Source organism: Scylla paramamosain, chromosome 37 (genome assembly GCF_035594125.1).
Source record: "Scylla paramamosain isolate STU-SP2022 chromosome 37, ASM3559412v1, whole genome shotgun sequence".
Taxonomy (NCBI): domain Eukaryota; kingdom Metazoa; phylum Arthropoda; class Malacostraca; order Decapoda; family Portunidae; genus Scylla; species Scylla paramamosain.
In genome coordinates, this window is record NC_087187.1 from 3,227,138 (window position 1) to 3,248,939 (window position 21,802).

Consider the following 21,802-nt stretch of genomic DNA (forward strand, 5'->3'; position numbering starts at 1 on the left):
AAGTAAAAAAAACACTAAAATAACAAAAAAATGCCTCACAATAAATACGACCACAATTTTTAATAAGAATAGTTCACGAAGCAACTCCAAAAAAAAAAAAATTAATTAAAACATAGAAGTCTCCCTTGCAATGAATGACAATTAATGTGAAATAGAAAACGTAGAAAATTGAAGTCTGTGTGTGTGTGTGTGTGTGTGTGTGTGTGTGTGTGTGTATTTTAATTTATTAGTTTCTTGTTTTCATTCGCATCTATCTGTCAATCACCTTAATAAAGAATGGGAGGGAAAGAGGAGGAGAGAGAAAGGCGAAAACAGGAAGAAGGAATAATGAAGGAAGGGAGGAAACAGGAGGAAAGAGGGAAGGAGGGAGGGAGGTATGAGTGGGAGAGAGGATGCGAAAATAAGGAGATGAATGTTACGTTAGATTAGGTTAGGTTAGGTTAAGTTAGGTTAGATTAAGTTAAGAAAGGAGCGAAAAGAAGCGAGGAGAGGGGAGTTATAGGGAAGATATAGATGCAAGGGAGAGGGAAGAGGGGAAACAGAAGGAAGGAAGGGGGAAGAAGGTTGAGAAGTGATGAGTTATTACAGAACGGGGAGGGAAAACAGGGGAGAGGGGAATGGTTTGGGAAGGGGAGGGGGAAGGGAAAGTAAGAGGAGTAAGGGGTGAAAGGGAGAGGGGAGAGAATATCTGGAGAGAAGATGGTGTCAGGAAGAGGGAGAGGGGAGAGCCTGAGGGGAAGAGGCAGGGAGTGTCAGGGAGAGGAGAGGGGAAAGCTGAGATAACGTAAGGAATGTCAGAGAGAGAGAGAGAGAGAGAGAGAGAGAGAGAGAGAGAGAGAGAGAGAGAGAGAGAGAGAGGTCATCGAGTAGGTAGCGATAAGGAAAATAAATATCAGTCTACCCTATTATTTTATTCTTTTTTTCCCCATTCTTGAAACAAAGGAAAAGAAAACGACGAATGAAATAAAGAAAATAAAAAAAAAGTAAGCATGTAAAATAAGATAAGGATGGAGAATAGATATGAAGCAAATAAATAAATAAAGAAGGGAAGGAAGCTAAAACATCAAATAAAATGAGGTTAAAGATAAATAAATATAATAAAACGAGAAAATTAAACAAAACAGGATAACACGTACACTCTCTCTCTCTCTCTCTCTCTCTCTCTCTCTCTCTCTCTCTCTCTCTCTCTCTCTCTCTCTCTCTCTGTAACATAAGAATACACAAAAAATACATAATAGAACCATCAATATTCAGTAACAAAAATTTGATAGCATAACAATAAATTTAAAAATGCACGGTTCATAGAAAACCTGATACAATCATTCATAAAAAACGACGTAAATTTTGAGGGTAAGCTATTTATTATATTATTTTCTCCCAGAAGGCACGCAGGTTTGTAACTGTTATGGAGTTTATGACGCCTCTTTTATTTATTTATTCTTTTTATCAGCTTGCATTTCAAATCTTAGTAAATAAATAATGAGAGAAGGGATAAATACATAAATAAGTCAGATAAATATTGCATACTTTGTTCTTTATTCTCTCTCTCTCTCTCTCTCTCTCTCTCTCTCTCTCTCTCTCTCTCTCTCTCTCTCTCTCTCTCAAAACTGCCCCCAAACTCTTTTCAGATTTATAAGGCCATTTAGCATGCAGAGAGAGACGGGATAAATCTGGCAAGACACACTGCCAGGTAATTCTTGGTTTCTTAATGCACCAAGAGAGAGAGAGAGAGAGAGAGAGAGAGAGAGAGAGAGAGAGAGGAGAGAGAGGGGGGGGGGGGGGGGGGACGGCCATTACCCTTTGATAATGATGAGTGGCCCAAGTTCCCTCCTGTGGGCCGCTGCGTGACTGGTGGCTGTGAAGTGCGGGGGGAGGTCAAGAAAGTGGGAAGAAGTCAAGCAGTTTCCGTTTTCTTCGCGTGTTAAGGAGAGACTGTTTTCTTTAACCCCTTCATTGCTAAACTTTCTGACCGTCCCCTCCCCCCCATAATTTCTTAGCGTTTTTTCAGACATATATTGATTGATTTTGTAGCGTAGGAAATATAAAATTAACCCTTTACTTTTTCTTTCGTTATGCCTATGTGATTTATGCTCCTATGCTGCTCTGAATGTACCGCAAAGACGACCATAGCTGACAAGGGGTGAAGTATTAGAGATTTTTATTTGAGTATTGTTGAGACTGAGGCGCTTCAAAAAGATAGGACGAAGTTATTTTTGTTATCTATTTATCGTTCTGTGAGTGTTGGGAAGAGTGCCCAAGAGAGAGAGAGAGAGAGAGAGAGACGCGGGGAAAGAGAAGCATTGTATATAGTGCATTGTATATAGTGTATTGTACAAGTGTGTAGTGTGGAAGGACTGTAAGTATGAAAGACGTCCTATGCATATTTTGAAGGCATGTCTAGCAGTGTTATGATGCGCACGTGTGGCCTGGCGGGTACCTATGGCAGGTGTTGACGTGACTGTCCGTTGGTAACACTGTGAATTACTATGGCAGGTGTTGACGTGACTGTCCGTTGGTAACACTGTGAATTACCCAACCATTTCTACAAGTTGAGGGTCTTTTAGTGTACCATGACGAGACGAGTGCTATACATGGACAGCTAATCTATCGATAAATTACATAAAACGTGGATTTTCACACTGGTTTCGATACATCATCTTCAATACTCTGTCTCTATAGTTCACAAGTCACTGGCTACCTATGCGTCTTACTACACAACTACACTTACTAAAGACATGAAGGTCGCGACTCACAGGAGAAAGAAAGATGGCCTCAGGCATTGCAAGGACCGTTTAGAACTTCCGCATGTGTCGAAGCTTCGCTCAGCACCTGCCCTCACGTTAACTGCTACAGGATGCAGCCGCCGCCCGCCAGCCGCCAGGGGGCACTAGTGTGCGGCGAAAAAAAGTTGTTAGGACGTTCGTTAAAGAATTTTTACATAATTCTGATATGTTAGTTACTTAAAAAGAACTGTTATACATATGTAAAATAGTCGTTTAAGTTCTTTGGAGTGCGGTGAAAATAAAAAAAAAATTTCACTTTTTTTTTTATTAAAACACAGAAAACGCACGTTTTACGATTGATATATAATTTTTATATGAATATTCTCCTTGTGCATTTTATAATGTAATCATCTATAAGCTTAAATACAATATTCTTATCGGAAAATTTTTTTCCAATTTTTTGTTATGAGTTCATAACCTGCGTTACAAATAAAAAAAAATTGAATTTAAAGAATTTTTACATAACAATTCTGATATGTTGGTGACTTAAAAAAGAACCGTTATACACATGTAAAATAGTTGTTTGAGTTCTTTGGAGTACGGTACAAATGAAAATAATTTTTCACTTTTTTAAAAAAATAGAACACATAGAAAAGACACTTTTTTCCATTTATATATATTTTTTTTATATGAATATAGCTATTCTGCATTTCATAAAGCAATCATCCGTAAGCTTAGGTAAAAAAAATTTTAGCGGAAAATTTTTTCCAATTTTTTGTACAGGTCCGGACCTGAGTTACAAATTTTGAAAAAAAAAATTTAATTTAAATCTAAGTCTCTCTCTCTCTCTCTCTCTCTCTCTCTCTCTCTCTCTCTCTCTCTCTCTCTCTCTCTCTCTCTCTCTCTCTCTCATCGAAACACATATGATGAGAAAATGGCGAGATGGAAGGTGTGTTGTGGTGACATCAGTGAGGATGACGCAGAAGAGTAAGGTTGCCATCGTTGCACTTAAGCAATTCGATAGTTAGGTTTGATTCTCTCTCTCTCTCTCTCTCTCTCTCTCTCTCTCTCTCTCTCTCTCTCTCTCTCTCTCTCTCTCGTAAAGAAGAATGTATGGAAAGCGGCACAATTCGCGGCGCAGTGCTTATAATGGCAGCATTTCGACTCGTGTCTCGGAACGCTTCGCTCTCTCCCCACGAAATGATATAGGAGTGTTCTCAAGAGTGTTCCTCCTGATAATAATATAGAAATCTTGTTAATGTGCCACTAGAAAAAAAAAAAAAAAGATAAATAAACAAAAACACGTGTCACTTTAACTGGAGCCTTTGATAGTAGAGGAGCGTGCTTCAAAATATCTTTACTCGTATATTGTAAGGACGAGGCGGGAGGAGCGAGGAGAGGCAGGGAGAGGCAGGCAGAGGAGAGGTAGGGAAAGGCACGCAGCTGGGAGATGTGGGAGATGTTACCCGGATGAAAGATTATTTGTGATGCAATTTTACAAAGGGGAGAGTGGAGCGTTGGAGAGGTGGACTTTAAGAGGATGGGGTGGTTGACAAGAATGGCTTTTAAGTCGACGGTTTTACTCTGCTGTGCTCGTGGAAGCTTCTTGGGAGATTGAGGGGGGGGGGGAGGACGGGAGGGGGAAGCTGTAGTGTACTTATTTATTTGCAGTTAAGTAGTTATGTTGTTATATTAGGGTCAGTGCGTTCGTTCGTTCGTTGGTTCATGTTTGGTATTAGTGATCCGTTTCGTGTTAGGGATTAAAAATATAGTCTCGCAGTTTCATTGTTGTATAGGTTAATTTCGTTGGTTAGTTCGTTGGTTCGTTTCTCGTATTAGGTTAGGTTAGGTTAAGTTAGGTTAGGTTAGGTTCGCATTAGGTTAGGTTAGGTTAGGTTAGGTTCGCATTAGTGATTAGAATTACAGTTAGGTAGTTGTTAGGTTAGGTTAGGTTAGGTTAGGTTAGGTTAGGTTAGGTTCGCATTAGGTTAGGTTAGGTTAGGTTAGGTTAGGTTAGGTAGGTTCGCATTAGGTTAGGTTAGGTTAGGTTAGGTTCGCATTAGTGATTAGAATTACAGTTAGGTAGTTGTTTTGTAAGAGTTAATGTTTCGGTGGTTCATTCATTAATTCGTCTCGTATTAAGAATTGATGCTCTTTTTGTTTATATAAGATCTGGCCAAGGACAACAAAAAGGAAATATAAAATAAATAAATAAATAGAAAGACCCGACTAAGGTGCCAATCACGACAGAGAATAGCCAGTAGTTAAGTAGTTCTGTTGTTATGGTAGAGTTAGTGCTTTCGTTCTTTGACTCTTTCGTATTAGTAACTAGTTTTGTATTAGGGATTAAAAATAGAAAGACCCTACTAAGGTGCCAATCACGACAGAGAACAGCCAGGCGGATTAAACAAAAGTGGAGGATTAAGTGTCTGGATGCCTCTCTCTTCAAGCTGTTAATCAAAGACCAGGATAGACTAAATAATCCCTGCCGTGCATTAACAAAGGTGACATCAACCGAATCTTCAGGGTCTGTAAATTAGATACGACAAGGAATAAACAACTTCAAACTTCATAAGACTGAAAAGGGACAGGAAGGAATTGGTTCTGAAATAGCCTGGTAAATGAACGAAAGAGACTCGGTGATCAGGTTGTTAGTGTCGAGTCACCAGGGAGCTTTAAAAGAAGATTAGATCAATTTACCAGGATGACAGGTGGGAGCAGGGAAGAATTTGTTTTGAAAAGGGTCTGCCATGTGTAGGTATGATAGCTCCTTGTACCTTTATTTATTTTCTTTGGTTTTTATGTTCTCTCTCTCTCTCTCTCTCTCTCTCTCTCTCTCTCTCTCTCTCTCTCTCTCTGCAGGTCGCGCCTTCACAAAGCATCTCAGTTGTCCCTGAAGGCGATTGGCAAAGATTCCAACACTTGGCCCCTGCTCCCTTATCGCTTCCTGACACCTTGGGAGACGTGCCGCTCTCTCTCTCTCTCTCTCTCTCTCTCTCTCTCTCTCTCTCTCTCTCTGATGGTCTGTTTTTATTTAGTTCCTTTCAATATCCCTCGCTTTCTCGCTTTATTTTTTTATTTTTTTCTCTCTCTTTGGTTTTATTTTTTTAAGTCTTTTCTCTCTCTGGCTTTATTTTTTATGTCTTCTAGGTTCATCCCCATATTTTCTTCCGTTTTCTTTTTTTTTTTTTTTTGGGGGGGGGGCTGTCAATATTTCCCATACCGTATCGCCGCATTTCTCTTTTCTACGTTTTATCTATTTATTTATCTGTTTTCTCCTTTAATATATATATTTTTCACATTATTCTTTATTGTCCTTCCTTCGATTTATCCTAATGTGCTTTTCTATTCAATTATTATTTATTTATCTATTTATTTTGTATTTATTTATCTATTTGTATTTTTTTTTTTTTTGCATTCAGTTAGTATTTACCTAACTATTTATTTATATCTATTTATTTATTCGTATTTTCATTTTTCTTCTCTTACATTATTATTTTCTTCTGTCCTTCCCTTCATTTATCTTTACGTTTCCCTGTGTTTATTAATTTACCCTGTTATTTATATACTTATCAATTTATCTATACATTTATCTATCAATTTATACACTATCTATTAATCTATGTACTTATTTACTTATTACAATTTCTGTCTTTCGCATTATTTACGTTTTCTTTCTCTATCGTTCCATTTTCTTCCGTCTTTCCCTTGACTTATCTTTTATTAATTTATTCTCTAATTTATCCATTTATCCATTCACCTATACACTTATCTATCTTGTTTATATACCTATCTATTAATCTACTTACGTATTTACTCATCTTAATTCATTTCACCGCCATTATTTACGTTTTCATTGATTTTTTTTCCATCCTTCCCTCTATTTTTACATGGCGTCCTCCTCCTCCTCCTCCTCGTCCTCCTATTTTCGTATTTTTCTCTGGGGTTTTGCGAGATGGACACACCAGACTAACATTTATGCCACGTGGAGCTCTCCCGGCGAAGCTCCACGGGATTTAGAACGTCGTGCACAGCCGAGATGGATTATACTTGTGCTGTGGAGCGAGGGAGACCGGCAAAGGATGTTTCTGTATGGGCGGAAGTTGGAGAGCATTTGAGGTATGCGAGAGGGAAAGAGATGGGTTGATGGAGGGAAGGGATGCATGGATAGGTGGTAGGTGTGTGTGTGTGTGTGTGTGTGTGTGTGTGTGTGTGTGTTTTAATTTACTCCACTTCATTTCACTCCCTGCGTGCTTCTCCTTTTTCATGTCGCTATTGTAACAGAGAAAAGTTATATGTGATATTTATTTATTTATTTTTTTTTTTTTTTCGAAAATTGGATGTAAAACTCTCTCTCTCTCTCTCTCTCTCTCTCTCTCTCTCTCTCTCTCTCTCTCTCTCTCTCTCTCTCTCTCTCTCTCTCAGTCAGAGCGAGTTATGGAAATGTTTTCATTATTTTTAAGGACCTGCAAAAAAAAAATTTAAAAAGTGCAATGAAAGAATTTCTTTCAAAAATTATATATTTTTATAACAAGAGAAGTAGAGGAAAATATGTATATAAAAGTTTATATCCATCAATAAACTTTTTTTTTTTTTACTTTCTAAATTTTGTTTAAAAGTGAAATGCTCAGTCTCGAACTTTCTATGTGATAGTGTAGATATGATCCTTACTTAAGAGAGAGACATTCTGCGGATGTCAAATATTCATTTCGGTTCATGGGAACGGAACAGCGTGTGCATCATCTTTAACTTTATCGACGTTTCATTCTTTATCAAAATTTAGAAAAAAAAAAAAACACTTTATTGAATGATATATATATTTTTTTTATATCAATATCTTATTTTACCTAAACTAACCTAAACGGGAGTCCTCGCCCCTTGGATTCCCTTAAGGCCACTAACCTAACCTAACCTAAGCTACCATAATCTCCAAGGACATTAACTTAACCAACACAATCTAATCGCATGAAATACATACTTACAATACGTCACACTCCAGAAGCTGTGCAGAATGCGGAATGGAGGCATACGAACGCACATTCTATCGTAATTATAATTTTTTCAGTAAAATTCCAGTAATGTTATTCACACTTGCTCCACTTTTCACGATAGCAGCCATATTGAAACTGAAATCCACATTCCACTTGAAGTGGTTCCCTCCTGTGTACACGGTAACTGTCTTGGAATATTTGTTAATACTGCTCCTGAATGCTGTGAACACTTTATAGTGTCTATTTCATCCCATAATTTTTTTACCGAGTCTTCAGCCATGTTACTGTGGACAGCTGCTAACAGAATGTTTATCAACACTATTTTGTTTGTAAACATTAGGTTATGAGCACGCGCGTTGCCTAGTTCGCGAGCAGACAGCCGCGTACAAGAGCACAGACAAGAACACATGGGGCGCGTTCCAAAGAGGTTTACGTAAGCTGAAGTAAACCCCCCCCCCCTCAACCCGTTTAGGACAGTCGACCAGCTGAAACTATAAAAAAATAAATGGCCGCCCACAACGATCTTAGCAGAAGAGCTCAGTGACGACCCTGTACTAGACGTTGTGGACGTTATGCATAGAAGAAATGAAGTCTTAAGGAGGCAAGAGAAGAGACCGCAAAGTCCTGTGAGAGTCAGGGATTATGTTTGTTTATCAACAGTATCCCCATGGTGTCTATAACGTAGCTGCAAATTTGTCAAAAGATATGCCGAATACATAAATAAAATAGACCCTATAAAATTCATAGGGTCTATTTTATTTATATTCCTGGCTGTCCTCTTAAAAGCCTGACTGCTGTGAATACTTTATAGTATAAAGTATTCACATCAGTCAGGTTTTTGTTTGTAATGAGCGAGCAGTTACTAACACAATACCTGGTAAAAACCGGAAAAGGAGAGGGGGGTGGGGGGCCGTGTCCCGCCACACACGTTCAAACAGCTCTTGCGGAGGCAGACAAGTAAAGGCTAAGGATGCGCCCACTCCCTGTGCGCCGCACCTCCACTTTTCAACGGCACCTCTATATATTTTTCCTCATAAATTAAGAAAAATCTGTGACTACAAAATTAGACCAAGTATATCCAACATGGGTAGTATTCAACATAGTATAAAGAAGAAATAAATAAAAAAAATCCATCGAACTGTTTACGTTGCTTGCCGCCAGTCGCCACTTGTCAGCTGACTGTCGGCTCGTGTTGACATGGAGGTCTGCCGTCTGCTCCTCTTCCTGGCGGGTAACAACACCGATCTAATACAATGTTTAAGAAAGATGAGGCCAGTTCTAAAATTATTATATGTTTGCCATCATGAATTGACTATGAATAAAGCTCGTACTATTTTAAAAAGGCAGGGAGCAAAGATTTAAATAACCACATTTTCAAATTAAGCTTATCTGTTTATTTGTTTATTTCATAGTATGTGCGTGTTGACAGAGATACGAAGTTTCAAACCAAATGTCCATGTTTTTTGACACTACTGTAGGGAGGAAAAATGTCAGGGAAGTAGTATTGAGTTAAATAAAGATTTTAAAAATTCTCACATAAGCTGGCCCATCTTAACTCGCCTGAACTTCTCAACTTTTTCCTAATCCTCTTTCTCACAGGTAATAATCAGGTAACACCATAAGGAGGTAGGGAAAACTGAAAGAACTGTGTGAAACGACATTTACCAGTTAATTTAAGTTTCGCTTCTTGCCTCCCCTGGGTTTGTCATTTTTTTTTTTCCCCTAATCCTTTTCCTCGCACGTAACAGCATAAGGAGGTAAAAAAAACTAAGAGTAATGAGTAAAGGAATATTGTATCAAACTACATGTACCCATTGATTTAAGTTTCCTATCTTTCCTCATGTGGTTTTGTCATATTTTTCCTAATCCTCATTCTCACATGTAACATTTTTTATTTGATAGAGGGATGGAGAAAAATTAAAGTACTGAGCAAAGTATTAATGAATGTACCACCTTTACCTAATAACAAGGTATTCTCTCTCTTCACCTGAACTTGCCTACCTTAACTTAATCCTCTTTCTGACAGCTAATAGGACCTTAGATAAAATTTAAAGCATTGAGTAAAGAAGCATTGTTTGAGATTAGATTTACTGGTCAGCTTTATCCTCCATTCCTCATAGGTGACAGGACTTTCTTTATTTTATTACTGTAAGGAGATAGAAGATGAAAGCACCAGGTAAAAAAAAATATATGAGATTAGATTTACTCAGTGCTTTAACACAACTGATCAGCTTTATCCTCCCTTCCACATAGATGGCAGGACTTTCTTTATTTTATTACTATAAGGAGATAGAAGATGAAAGCACCAAGTAAAAAAAATTGTATGAGACTAGATTTACGCAGTACTTTAATATAATTGGTTAGTTTTACCCTCCCTTCCTCATAGGTGACAGGACTTTATCTTACCACTATATAAAAAACAATAAGAAATTAACATGCTAAGTAAAGTATTATATAAAGCTTAAGATAATTAAGCACTGAACTGGAGTGTCACCGTTCTCTTTCTCACAAAACTTTAATTGGTTATTTTTTATGGGTCTGTGTCGTGTGCAGTAACGATGCTCATAAATATAAAAATCTCACGTGGGGCGAGTCTGATGTGGCTGTAATAGCTCCGAGAATGTGCTGCACGCTTCTTGGGTTTTTTCTAAGTCCAGCAACCTCTGCTCTGCTCTGTCAGCTCAGCCTAAACTGCATCTGTTCGTGTGTTCGTTTACAGGTGGAGTTTTAGAGGGATGGGGAACGGACTGATTATAAAAAAAAATATCCTTTAATTCAACAAAGTATATACAGAGGTGAACAAAAATTTAGTAAAGGGTTATTGAATAGTTTAACATATATATATCAACCTGAGCATCTCCCCATCACAGGTAACACTATAAAGGAGAGGATTTGGGGAGACTGATTAGCTATAAAAAAATATCCTTTAAATTAACAAAGTCCATGCAGAGATTAACAAAACTTTAGTATCAACCTGAGCATCTTCCCATCACAGGTAACATGGCTAACTTAACACTATAAAGGAAAGGATTTGGGGAATGGACTAATTACCTATGAAAAAAAATATCCTTTAAATTAACAAAGTCCATGCAGAGATTAACAAAACTTTAGTATCAACCTGAGCCTCTCCCCATCACAGGTAGCATGGCTAACTTAACACAATACAGGCAGGAAATGGGGAATATATTGAACAAGGAAATGCTGCACAAAACTGTCAATTCCTTCAATAATTAACACTGAACTGGGGTATCTTATCTCTCCTATTCCTTTCACGTGATAAGACTTAATGCATCACAGTGGAGAGACATAGGTTGTGAGGAGGTTATTGTTGTTGTTTTCCCATTGTCTGTTACTGGTCATGAGATTAATTTTGCCTTATTTAGTGAAGTCCACGAGACATTACTTATGCATTTATTTATCTGTTATTTATTTATCCATTCATTTATTATATATTAATTTGTCTGTTTATCTTTTTGCCATTTGTAGGAGCCATGGAATATTTTAATAGTTTCAGCCATAAGGTCTCTCTCTCTCTCTCTCTCTCTCTCTCTCTCTCTCTCTCTCTCTCTCTCTCTCTCTCTCTCTCTCTCTCTCTCTCTCTCTCTCTCTCTCTCTCTCTCTCTCTCTCTCTCTCTCTCTCTCTCTCTCTCTCTTTCTCTCTCTCTCTCTCTCTCATCACCAAACTCCTTTCTGCTTATTCTTTTCTTCTTATAAACATTTTTTGTATGTACATACGTATGCATTGTATATTTAACCACCTAAGACAGCCATACATTAAATTAAAACAGAAGGAACACATTAATACATAGATCAGAGACTCAAATGGATGAAAAATAGGGCATGGTTGTAGTAGAGAGAGAGAGAGAGAGAAAGCAACATAAAAAAAAAAAACAGGTTACTAGCTAAAGAGAGCAGTGTAAACAGCACACAAACGCGTACACTCACACCTGTGCATGCTGACACCTGCATAAATGAAGGGATGTGCAGGGTGGTGGGGAGGGGTGAACATAAACACTGGAAAGGGTGGTTGGACTGTACAGGAATGGTGAAGAGGGAGGGGCTTGTAAGGGGGAATGAGGGTGTGTGTACTGTAACTGAGGCTGCTAATAGAAGTGATGTTGCTATGTAATTCAGTCCTGTCTAGTAATGTTCTTAAGATCAGTCTATGTATTCTTGTTTTTCATGTTATTTTTTTTTTTTTTAGTTTTCCTTATTTCTTCTGTTTTTTTCCCATTATTTTCCTATTTTTTACTGTTTTTTTTTGTTTTTTCTTCTGTTGTTTACCTATATTTATTTATTTATTTATTTATTTTATTTATATATAGGAGAGAGATCGCAAGGTAACTTACTCCAGTCAGGTAATGTTCATAAGATCAGCCTATGTATCAACTCCTATATTTATTGCTCTCTCTCTCTCCTCTCCTCTCTCTCTCTCTCTCTCTCTCTCTCTCTCTCTCTCTCTCTCTCTCTCTCTCTCTCTCTCTCTCTCTCTCTCTCTCTCTCTCTCTCTCTCTCTCTCTCTCTCTCTCTCTCTCTCTCCATACACTCATGTACTGCCAGGCAAATTACTGAATTGGAGAGAAAAACCTTGTGTCAGTATCAGTGCTGGAGGTGTATCAGTGTATCGGGTGACTCATGGTGTGCCTGAACCTGACACCTAACACCAGGCTTACTAAGGGTGGGACAGCTTGGCTCATGTTACCAGGAGAACCTTTTGTCACTTATGGGTGTCAAGATGTAGATTAGTTACATAAGAAAACAAGGGTTGGTGCAGGGAATCATCAGGTCTACATGTGGCAGTCCCTATATGAAGTATGCCTACCTATTTCCACCTCATCCATAAATTTGTGTCACCTTTTAAAGCTCTGTATTGATTCAGCACTAGCAGCCTGATTACTGAGTCCATTCCATTGATCTGCCGCTGTATTTGAAAACCAGTTCCTTCTTATCTCTTTTTCAAATGTAATTTTTTCTCTAGCTTGAACTCATTATTTCTTTTATGTTCAGGGAGTTTAAGAGTATTAAGTTGTGGTAGAAGTTCTTAGGATTGTGTCCATATTATAATCTTTAGTGTATATTTAGTTGTGTTCATTGAAGCTAAGGAGTATATCTATGTGTTAATTTTAGTGTATGTTTAATAGTGTGCAGTGAAGAGTTCAGGAGTGTTTCTGTCCATTAGTGTTAGTGTATATCAAGTTCAAAGTGTGAATGTCAAGTAGAGGAGATAACAGTGTCCTGTGTTACTTCCTATGGTGGCTGTGAAGTGTCATGTGATGGGCAGGATGTGGTGGTGACTTGTGTGATTGACTAAGGGACTTGTGATCTCTGGGTTTTAATTATTATTTACTTTGATACAAACCAGAATTTTTAAGAGGTGTGAGCTACATATTTCAACTTTTATTTATTTTGATGCAAACTACAATTTTCAATTATTATTAACATGAAAACTAGCACAAGTTTTTAAATACTTTTGTTCTGGTGTAAGTCATAATTGCTTGCTTCTATCTCCACATACATACTACAAAATTTCATATCTATTTGTTAGATACAAACCACAATTTTTTATTGTTATTAATATACAGTCTACATGTTTTATTATTTTTATTCAGATATAAACTACAAGTTTTTACTAAAGTATCTTCGAGTATAGGCTATGTACAATTTTTAACCTATATTTTTTCAGGTGTCTGATTTTTTTTATTTTTCATATGTAAATTTAATTTTTTAGCCTAATTTCTTCTGATGTTAAATTATTACAGTTCCTGACCTTTTGTTATTATGATGTAAACTACACTTTTTACTTTCTGCCTGGTTCTGTATTTCCTCCTTCCTGTGACTTGAGGAAGGTTTCAAGATACTTATCCTCCAATTTTGGATGATCCTTTTGACCTTTATTTTGGGACTGGCATCTCAGTGAACCCTTTTTTTCCCTCTTCTACATATATAAAAAAAAATATTAACCATGCCATGTGTCTGTGTTGGCAGTGTGTGGTGTGGGATGGTCTGAGGGGAGGTATGAGCCTAACTGGGAGTCCTTGGACTCTCGCCCGCTGCCCCCCTGGTATGATGAGGCCAAGGTGGGCATCTTCCTGCACTGGGGGGTGTTCTCCGTCCCTTCCTTTGGCTCAGAGTGGTTCTGGGAGCACTGGCAGGGTGAGTTGTCAGGGGTTGTGCCTTTGTGCAAGTGTGTCAGATGTGAGTGGTTGTTTCTGTACTTTCTGTGATGTCCAGTGTTTGGTTTTTCACACATTTATCAATATTGTCATGCTGTTTTTGTGAGTGGTTGATTTTGTGCTTTTGTGATGCTTACTATTTGATTTTGCTAAGACTTGTTATAGATGTCATTTCATACTCTTTTTAGTATTCATTTGATTTTCAGTACTGACAAGGTGAGTTATTGTGAGTTGTACCTTTGTGTAAGAAAGATTAGACAAATTTATGGATGAGGATGATAGATGGAAATATGTTTTGTCAAGACTAATTTACTTCCCTATGTTCTGCTCCTTCCACATCCCACCACCAGGATCAAAGTCACAGAAGTACGTGGATTTCATGAAGAAGAACTACCCGCCGAACTTCAGCTACCAGGACTTTGGGCCACAGTTCACGGCAGAGTTTTACGACCCCAAGGAGTGGGCGGAGCTGTTCAATGCTTCTGGGGCGCGCTACGTTGTGCTGACCACCAAGCACCACGAGGGGTTCACACTCTGGCCCTCCCGTCACTCCTGGGGTTGGAACAGTCTGGATGTGGGGCCGAAGAGAGACCTCCTGGGTGAGTGGGTGAATGGGGTACTTCCTTGATTCTTCTGGGTGTGGGGCTGAAGAGAGATTTGGATGAATGGTGTAGAGGAACTGTGATTTGTGAATGAATTACTTCCTTGACCCTGGGTGTGTGGCTGAAGAGAGACCTGGGTGAGTGGTGGGGTAGAGGAACTGTGATTTGTGAGCAGGTTACTATCTTGTCTCTTCTGGGTGAGGGGCTGAGGGACCTCCTGAGTGAGTGGTGGCTGTAGGGGGCCTTGACTTATGAGGGAGTTTTCTTCCTATTCCTTTGATTAGTGTGGCTTCTCAGACAAAAAGTCTAGTGCTAGTTTAGAGTGTAACTTGGAGAGACACTGAGGACCTTGACTTGTGATTGAGTTACCTTCCTTAAATCATCTGCTGCTGTGGCTTCTACTCTTTATGTAAATTAAATAGTATAGTGGTAGTTTATATTATAACTTTACAAGATGCTGGGTGAGTGGTGGGTGGCTACGTGCTCCACTCCCTTCAAATAACTCAAGCCACAGTCACCAATCAGTCCAGCATCTCACATTCCTTCCTGGCGAGGTGAAGGTGACCCGAGTCTTGTCTCCAGGAGAGCTGGTGTACGCCATCAGGTCCACCACGCCACACATCCACTGCGGGGTGTACCACTCCCTCTATGAGTGGTTCAACCCACTCTACCTCGGAGACAAGTCCAAGCTATTCCTCACCAATGACTTTGTGACCCAGAAGACCCTCCCTGAGCTGTATGAGTTGGTAAGTCTCTCATTGTGGGACCCCAGAGCTTTATAAACACCTTGATTTTAATTCTGCAGTGATGGCCATTAGTTGAGTAAAATGTCTCACGCATTTCCACTGTATCTAGGGTGTTTCCTCAATCCCAAGTCTTGTGACATGTGGAGAATCTATTATTTGTCAGGTTTTGTTACTAGGTTGTCAGATGAGAGGACTCAATACTGAGAGGGAGCATAAAGTCTGAAGTCCCATCACCTGTAAAAAATTTATCATTTGTCAGGCTTTGTTACTAGATTGTTAAAAAATTAGAGGACTTAAGATTGGGTGAGCATAAAGCACAATGAAGTGGGTGCAAAAGCTTACTTGACATGATCATGACTGTACTTATTGCTTGAACTTGAGTTATGTATCACTGAGTTTAAATGTGACTCATGACTAACCATAACTCCCGTCACTGCAGGTCAACAACTACCAGCCAGACGTGATATGGAGTGACGGTGACTGGGAGGCCTTTGACAAGTACTGGAACGCCACACATTTCCTGGCTTGGCTGTTCAACGACTCGCCGGTGAATGAGACAGTGGTGGTGAATGACAGGTGGGGCCGAGGCATCCCCTGCCACCACGGGTCCTTCTACACCTGTGCTGACAACTACAACCCTGGTGAGTGTGGATGGGGGTGTGCCAGGTGTCAGGATAGTCATGGCTAAGGTGTGTATCTTTTATATTGTTCCAAAACTCCTCAGTTGTTTTGAATGGTTTTCATTGATAATCTTCTGTAATAGTAATTTATTCATCAGTCTGTTTCTTGTAGCTTTAAGTTTAGTGTTCAGGGAAAAAATGTCATCATAACTTGAGGATAGAGGGGAATAAATTACTGATACAGAAGATTATTGATGAAAGCCATTCAAAATGCCGAGAGCAACAGTTTCATCACCACCAGTCTTGTATTGTCTCTCTGCAATTCATAAGGACTCTTTATAACTCCTATATACGTAGCTGTTTTGTAGATTTGCTTGTTGTCTACCTGCTTGTATGGAAATAACTCTTGCTATTTGTTTTATTACTGAGTTACTTTAGCTTTACTTGAATTCATATATGTATACTTTGTGTATGTACTATTTTACCACTATTTATAGGATCATAATATCCTAGTCTTTTGATACTAAGTGTTCATACTTTTACCTTAAATTTATGTCATACTTTTTACACACACCACTTCCTCTAACTAACCTATTGCTTTATTTGGAAAACTGCACATCCTTATCTCCTGTTAGTTTGGTGATATGTGCTCATAAGTGTGTGGTCTTGGTGTGTCTGGCAGGCATCCTACAGCCTCATAAATGGGAGAATTGTCTGCCTGTTGATCGCTACTCTTGGGGCTTCCGGCGCGAGGCAAAGCTGGCCGACCTGCACACCATCCACGAGCTGCTCACTCAGCTGGCCATGACCATCAGCTGCGGAGGTGATGCCACTTCTTGTACAGCCCTCCTTCCTGTCTTCTTAACCTCCCCTTTCTTTTTTATTCTTTTTATGTGTGATTATTTGTGTGTGTCTGCTGAGGTGATGCCACTTCTTGCACAGCCTGCCTTCCTCTCTTCTTAATCTCCCCTTTCTGTTTTATTCTTTCTATGTGTGATTATTTGTGTGTCTACCTCTTTCTGTTTCTGATTTTTTTTTTCTGACTTTCTCTCTCTCTGTCTCTCATACTCACACATATCTTCTCCTGTCTCTCTCTTTGTCACTTTTCTGTCTCTGCCTCTGTTATTCCCTGTTTCTCTGTTTTTCCCTTTCTCTCACACTTCCATTCCCCTTTCCTCCCCTCTCATGAGTAACAACTAGTTAACCACACTAAACACCCAAGAGAAGCCAAAAGTTATCACTCACTAAACATTGTACTTCCCCCACCCTTCCATATCTCCAACCCTCAGGCAACATTCTCATCAACGTGGGACCGACACGCGACGGCCGCATTGCCCCCATCATGGAAGAGCGGCTGAGGCAGATGGGGTCCTGGCTGGCCATCAACGGTGAGGCCATCTATGGGAGCCGCCCTTGGAGTCACCAGAATGATACACTTACCCCTGGTGTTTGGTACGTCACTTTTACGTCACTGTTGTTTTTTCATCTTTCTGTCATGTCAAGTACTCTAGTAAAGGGGATGGTGTATGATATAGATAAACATTCCTTTTCTTCATTCTTTTCTAGCACCACAGTACTCCATCTTCACAACACAGAAAGGAAAGGAAGCAAAAAACTAGTCATTCTCATATTTTCCTCCCTCGTCTCCAGGTTCACCAGTAAGGACGACATAGTCTTTGCCATTGTGCTCAGCTGGCCAAAGGAGAACGTGCTGGCTCTTGGCTCAGTGAAGGACACGCCACAAACCAACATCTCTCTCCTGGGCTACACCGCCACGCCCTACACTCTGCATGTTGGGGTGAGTCGCCTGCTGGATCATCTGTAGTCAGCGTACATGTTGAGTTGTGTTGTTTTTTCTTGTGTCTCTTTTTTCTCTCTCTCTCTCTCTCTCTCTCTCTCTCTCTCTCTCTCTCTCTCTCTCTCTCTCTCTCTCTCTCTCTCTCTCTCTCTCTCTCTCTCTCTCTCTCTCTCTCTCTCTCTCTCTCTCTCTCTCTCTCAGTGTAGAAGTTGTTGGTATTTAGTTTGTATGGGTTTTAAAATGTTGTTCTCTCTATCTCTTTTTTTATTTGCTCATTATTTCTCTCTCTCTCTCTCTCTCTCTCTCTCTCTCTCTCTCTCTCTCTCTCTCTCTCTCTCTCTCTCTCTCTCTCTCTCTCTCTCTCTCTCTCTCTCTCTCTCTCTCTCTCTCTCTCTCTCTCTCTCTCTCTCAGTACCTAAAGTAGTATTAACATCATTCCCTTCAGACTGATAGATAGTTCACAATGTAGCTTTGAGCAGGGCAAGAGGGAAGCACTTCTAAATTTCACTCCCAGGACCCTCTTGACCTTCCCTCCAAGTGTACCAGGAGAGCAAAGCAGGTACTCCAGTAACCACACAAGACTAACACATCATGTCCCTGGTTCCTCACAGTTCCATCCAACCAGTCAGGGGATCAAGGTGATGTTCCCCTCCATGGCAGACGTCAAGGGGCAGTGGGCTTGGGTTCTGGCCATGAAGAATGTTTTACCAGGTCCTAATGCTCCAGTCCCCCAGACAACCATGACGACACCCATTGCCAGCCCCTGAGTGTGGTGTCACTTCTTGTCACAGCACAAGTACCCAACATTCCATGCCTGGTTACCCTGCTCCCCTCGCCTCTCCCTCTCCTTGCAATACCTGAGAGAACCAGTCACTGAAAGATCGAGGGTAGTGAGTCATAGAATAGTTTTTTTTTTATGTGTTGGGGAAACTAAGCAAGGGTTGAAAAAATGGCTAATAATGTTCTTGAAAACCATTCATTAATTAACTATAGATTTTGACTCCCATTTTTCTCCATTTTGTGCATTTTTTGTATTTTCCGATATATTTTTTTTTTTAGATTTCTTAATAAATAGGAGTTTTACATTAACGAATCAAGTCAGAGGATGCAATTATTCAGTCTGACTTTGGAAATTCATAAGCTGAATATAGATCGAGATTAACCCACATTACTGAGAGCCTGGATGGAGGGACTTTTAAATACTAAAGAGACTGAATACCTTTGTGAACAGCTATAGATGAGAGGGAGAGGGGAGAAGAGTACAGAATATGAGGCACAGAATCTTTTTAATGTGCATTTTTATCCATAGTTAAGGTTTTGGTTAAGAGTCATGAGATATTTGTTTGGTCTAAAAGTTGCCTTATGAGCCAAGATGAACAATATTTAGGTCCAGCACACGTATATGCTGACCACTTCACGTGCTCTGTTGTGTTCTACTGTATTCAGGTTTTATCTCATGTATTTCACTGTTCTCTGGTATTATATTCTGAGGTCACTTTATACAAACCACATATTCCACTGTATTTGGGCATTTCAAGGTTACATAACACTGGCATCCTCACGTATTCCATTAGTTTCTGGCATTTTGAGGTCACCTAACACTGGTTTCCTCTTATTTCCACTGTATTTTGGTATTTTAAAGTCACCTAAGATTGGCTGCCTCATATTTTCACTTTATTCTGATATTTTGAGACCATCTAAGATAGTTTGTCTCATGTATTCTGTTAGTTTTAAGCCCTTAGTTAAGTTTAATGGCCCCAGATGAACTGTGGTGCTTGGCTGGAGAGCTAAGATGGTTCTGGTCATTGTGTGATATTTTGTTGTTGTTTTTCTTATAGTTTTTATTGTGTTGTGTTGGCGTATTGTTGTATATTTGTTAAGCAGGCAAGGAAGTTCTTTTTTGGAGTGTAGGTTTATGTGTTTTCGGTACAGTCGTGGGTGGAGTGCAGGAGTTTGCTGTGCTTTTATTGTGTTTTGTGTTTATTTTATTTTATTTTATTTTTATTTATTTATCTTATTTATTTTTTTCCAGTCTTGAATCATTTGTTTTTTTCCATTGATTTTATTAGTTGTCAGGTTTATTTCTCTCTCTCTCTCTCTCTCTCTCTCTCTCTCTCTCTCTCTCTCTCTCTCTCTCTCTCTCTCTCTCTCTCTCTCTCTCTCTCTCTCTCTCTCTCTCTCTCTCTCTCTCTCTCTCTCTCTCTCTCTCTCTCTCTCTCTCTCTCTCTCTCTCTCTCTCTCTCTCTCAGTTAGTCATATAATTTTAGACTGAAAAAAGAAGTGAAAAATACAGAGGCAGTAGATCAGATGACTTCAGACTGAGCAAAAATGAGAAATACAATCAGTAGGTCAGATAATTTTAGAATGAGAAAAGTTAGAATACAGTATTAGATTACAATACTTTATATTGAGAAAAATAAAAATATACAGTCAACAGAATAGTGTACTTTAGACTGAGAGAAATTAAAAATAGAGTCAGGAGATTAGTGTAATATAGATTGAGAAAATAAATATAAAATGCAGTACCAGGAGAGGAGAGGACTTAGATTGATGGCAAACACAAGGCACTGGAGGTGAGTGCAGCAGATGACTGAGCTTCTGTCCACTTCTGTACTGGAGGAGTTCAATCTAGTGTGATTAATTTGATTTCAAAAAAATTACATCCTTTAATCCCTTCACCATGGTCATCCTTCTGTAACCTTCCTGGCACTGTAAAAACTGTTTGCATGGAGACATGGGAGAAAAGAGAGAAAACAGAAGGTTGATTTTGTCTTTTTACATTGATGAGCCCTTAGCACAAAAGTAATGTTCAAAAGTTATAGATATTAAAGGAGAAAATCTGTGTAGCTTTGGAAGGGTTAAAGTCAAGAGAGGTTAAGTTTTCTGTGGCTTGAAAGTTGAGGCGTTTAGTTTCATTGTAGATTTAGCATTACTTTTTTTGCATCGTTTGTTTTCATTTGAATTCATGCTGACTTTGTGTTGTACGGAGCTTACTCCGGAATTATATTTTGCTCTGTGTGGTTTGTTTCACAGAAATATTATCATTTTTCAAAGTAATTCACATGATGAAAGTTTTTAGCTGTGTTTACTTAGAAAACTAAGTATTGTTTCCAGCACATCACATTAATAGTGGACCAACCTTTCAAGGCCAAATGAATAAGGAATATAAATTGCACTGAGGCAAGACATGTATTGGAAGAAGTATTAATCATAGGTGTGTTGCTGGTTACTGTGCTCACTGTGGCAAGTAATCCAGTGTCATACAAGTTGCTATTTTGGTAATTATACAAGGTTTGCTGTATGTTTTAAGAAAGAGGGAGACCAACCACCAGATGAGAGCATCACTGTTACTTTGTCTCATCAGGTGGCAAAATTAGTGCACTCAAGTTTGACACTTGAGTACAGTAAGCAACGTGTGTCCCAGGAAATTATTAGGTCCAGCATATTTAAATGTTATTTTTTGTGTGCATTGTTCCCAGTGACTGTCTATCCATATGCAGGGTGATATCCCCACTTGGAGACAGCCAAGACAGAACCACTGTATTAGTCAGCATTCATTCTTTGCCAGCCTGTTTACCACACTTATGTTTTGTTAGACAGCATGTGTGAGTTTTCAAGTGAGATTGTAGTTTTAAAGACCCGTCCAGTGAGCTATTGAGGTTATTTTTGTGTTTGTTCATCACTGAAAGAGTTGTATCCTGCTTGTCAAAAAGTATTTGACCTTCAGCCCAGAACAAAATATGTTGAACTTGATTCATTTATGATGCTTTGTGCCTCCTGTCATGCTGCTTCAGGTGAAGATGTGAGCAGTATGCGTTACTTAAGCATGCACAGCGGGGACTAACTCACCTGTAGGCTTGCAAAAATAAAGGTTTGCAGTAAGATTTACTGCTATGGCTGGTGCCACTTTCACCTCTGCTCCAGCTTGTTGCTGAGAAAAGGCCAAGGTTACCTACTTTTGGGAAGGCTTTCTATGAATACATGAAACTTGTATGTGCTGTGTTTTCTTGCTATATCTTTTGAAATTCAGGTTTGTGTACAAGTGAACTAAAATATTATCAGAATCATCTGTGTGGACTTATACCTTGTGATATAAACCCAGTGATTTATATTATGCCTTTGTTCTTGTATTCAGGGTGTGGGTGAGAT

At 39.1% G+C, this 21,802-nt stretch overlaps 1 protein-coding gene across 1 annotated transcript; it reads left to right on the top strand.

The window, feature by feature from the left end:
* The first annotated feature begins 8,802 nt into the window (after window positions 1-8,802).
* LOC135091368 (alpha-L-fucosidase-like) lies at window positions 8,803-21,717 on the top strand. Its single transcript, XM_063988959.1, has 9 exons — window positions 8,803-8,945; window positions 13,700-13,867; window positions 14,238-14,486; window positions 15,072-15,235; window positions 15,675-15,876; window positions 16,538-16,678; window positions 17,145-17,307; window positions 17,506-17,653; window positions 18,265-21,717. Exons 1-9 carry the CDS (start codon window positions 8,912-8,914, stop codon window positions 18,418-18,420), a joined length of 1,425 nt encoding a protein of 474 aa, XP_063845029.1. The 5' UTR covers window positions 8,803-8,911; the 3' UTR covers window positions 18,421-21,717.
* The last annotated feature ends 85 nt before the right edge of the window (window positions 21,718-21,802 follow it).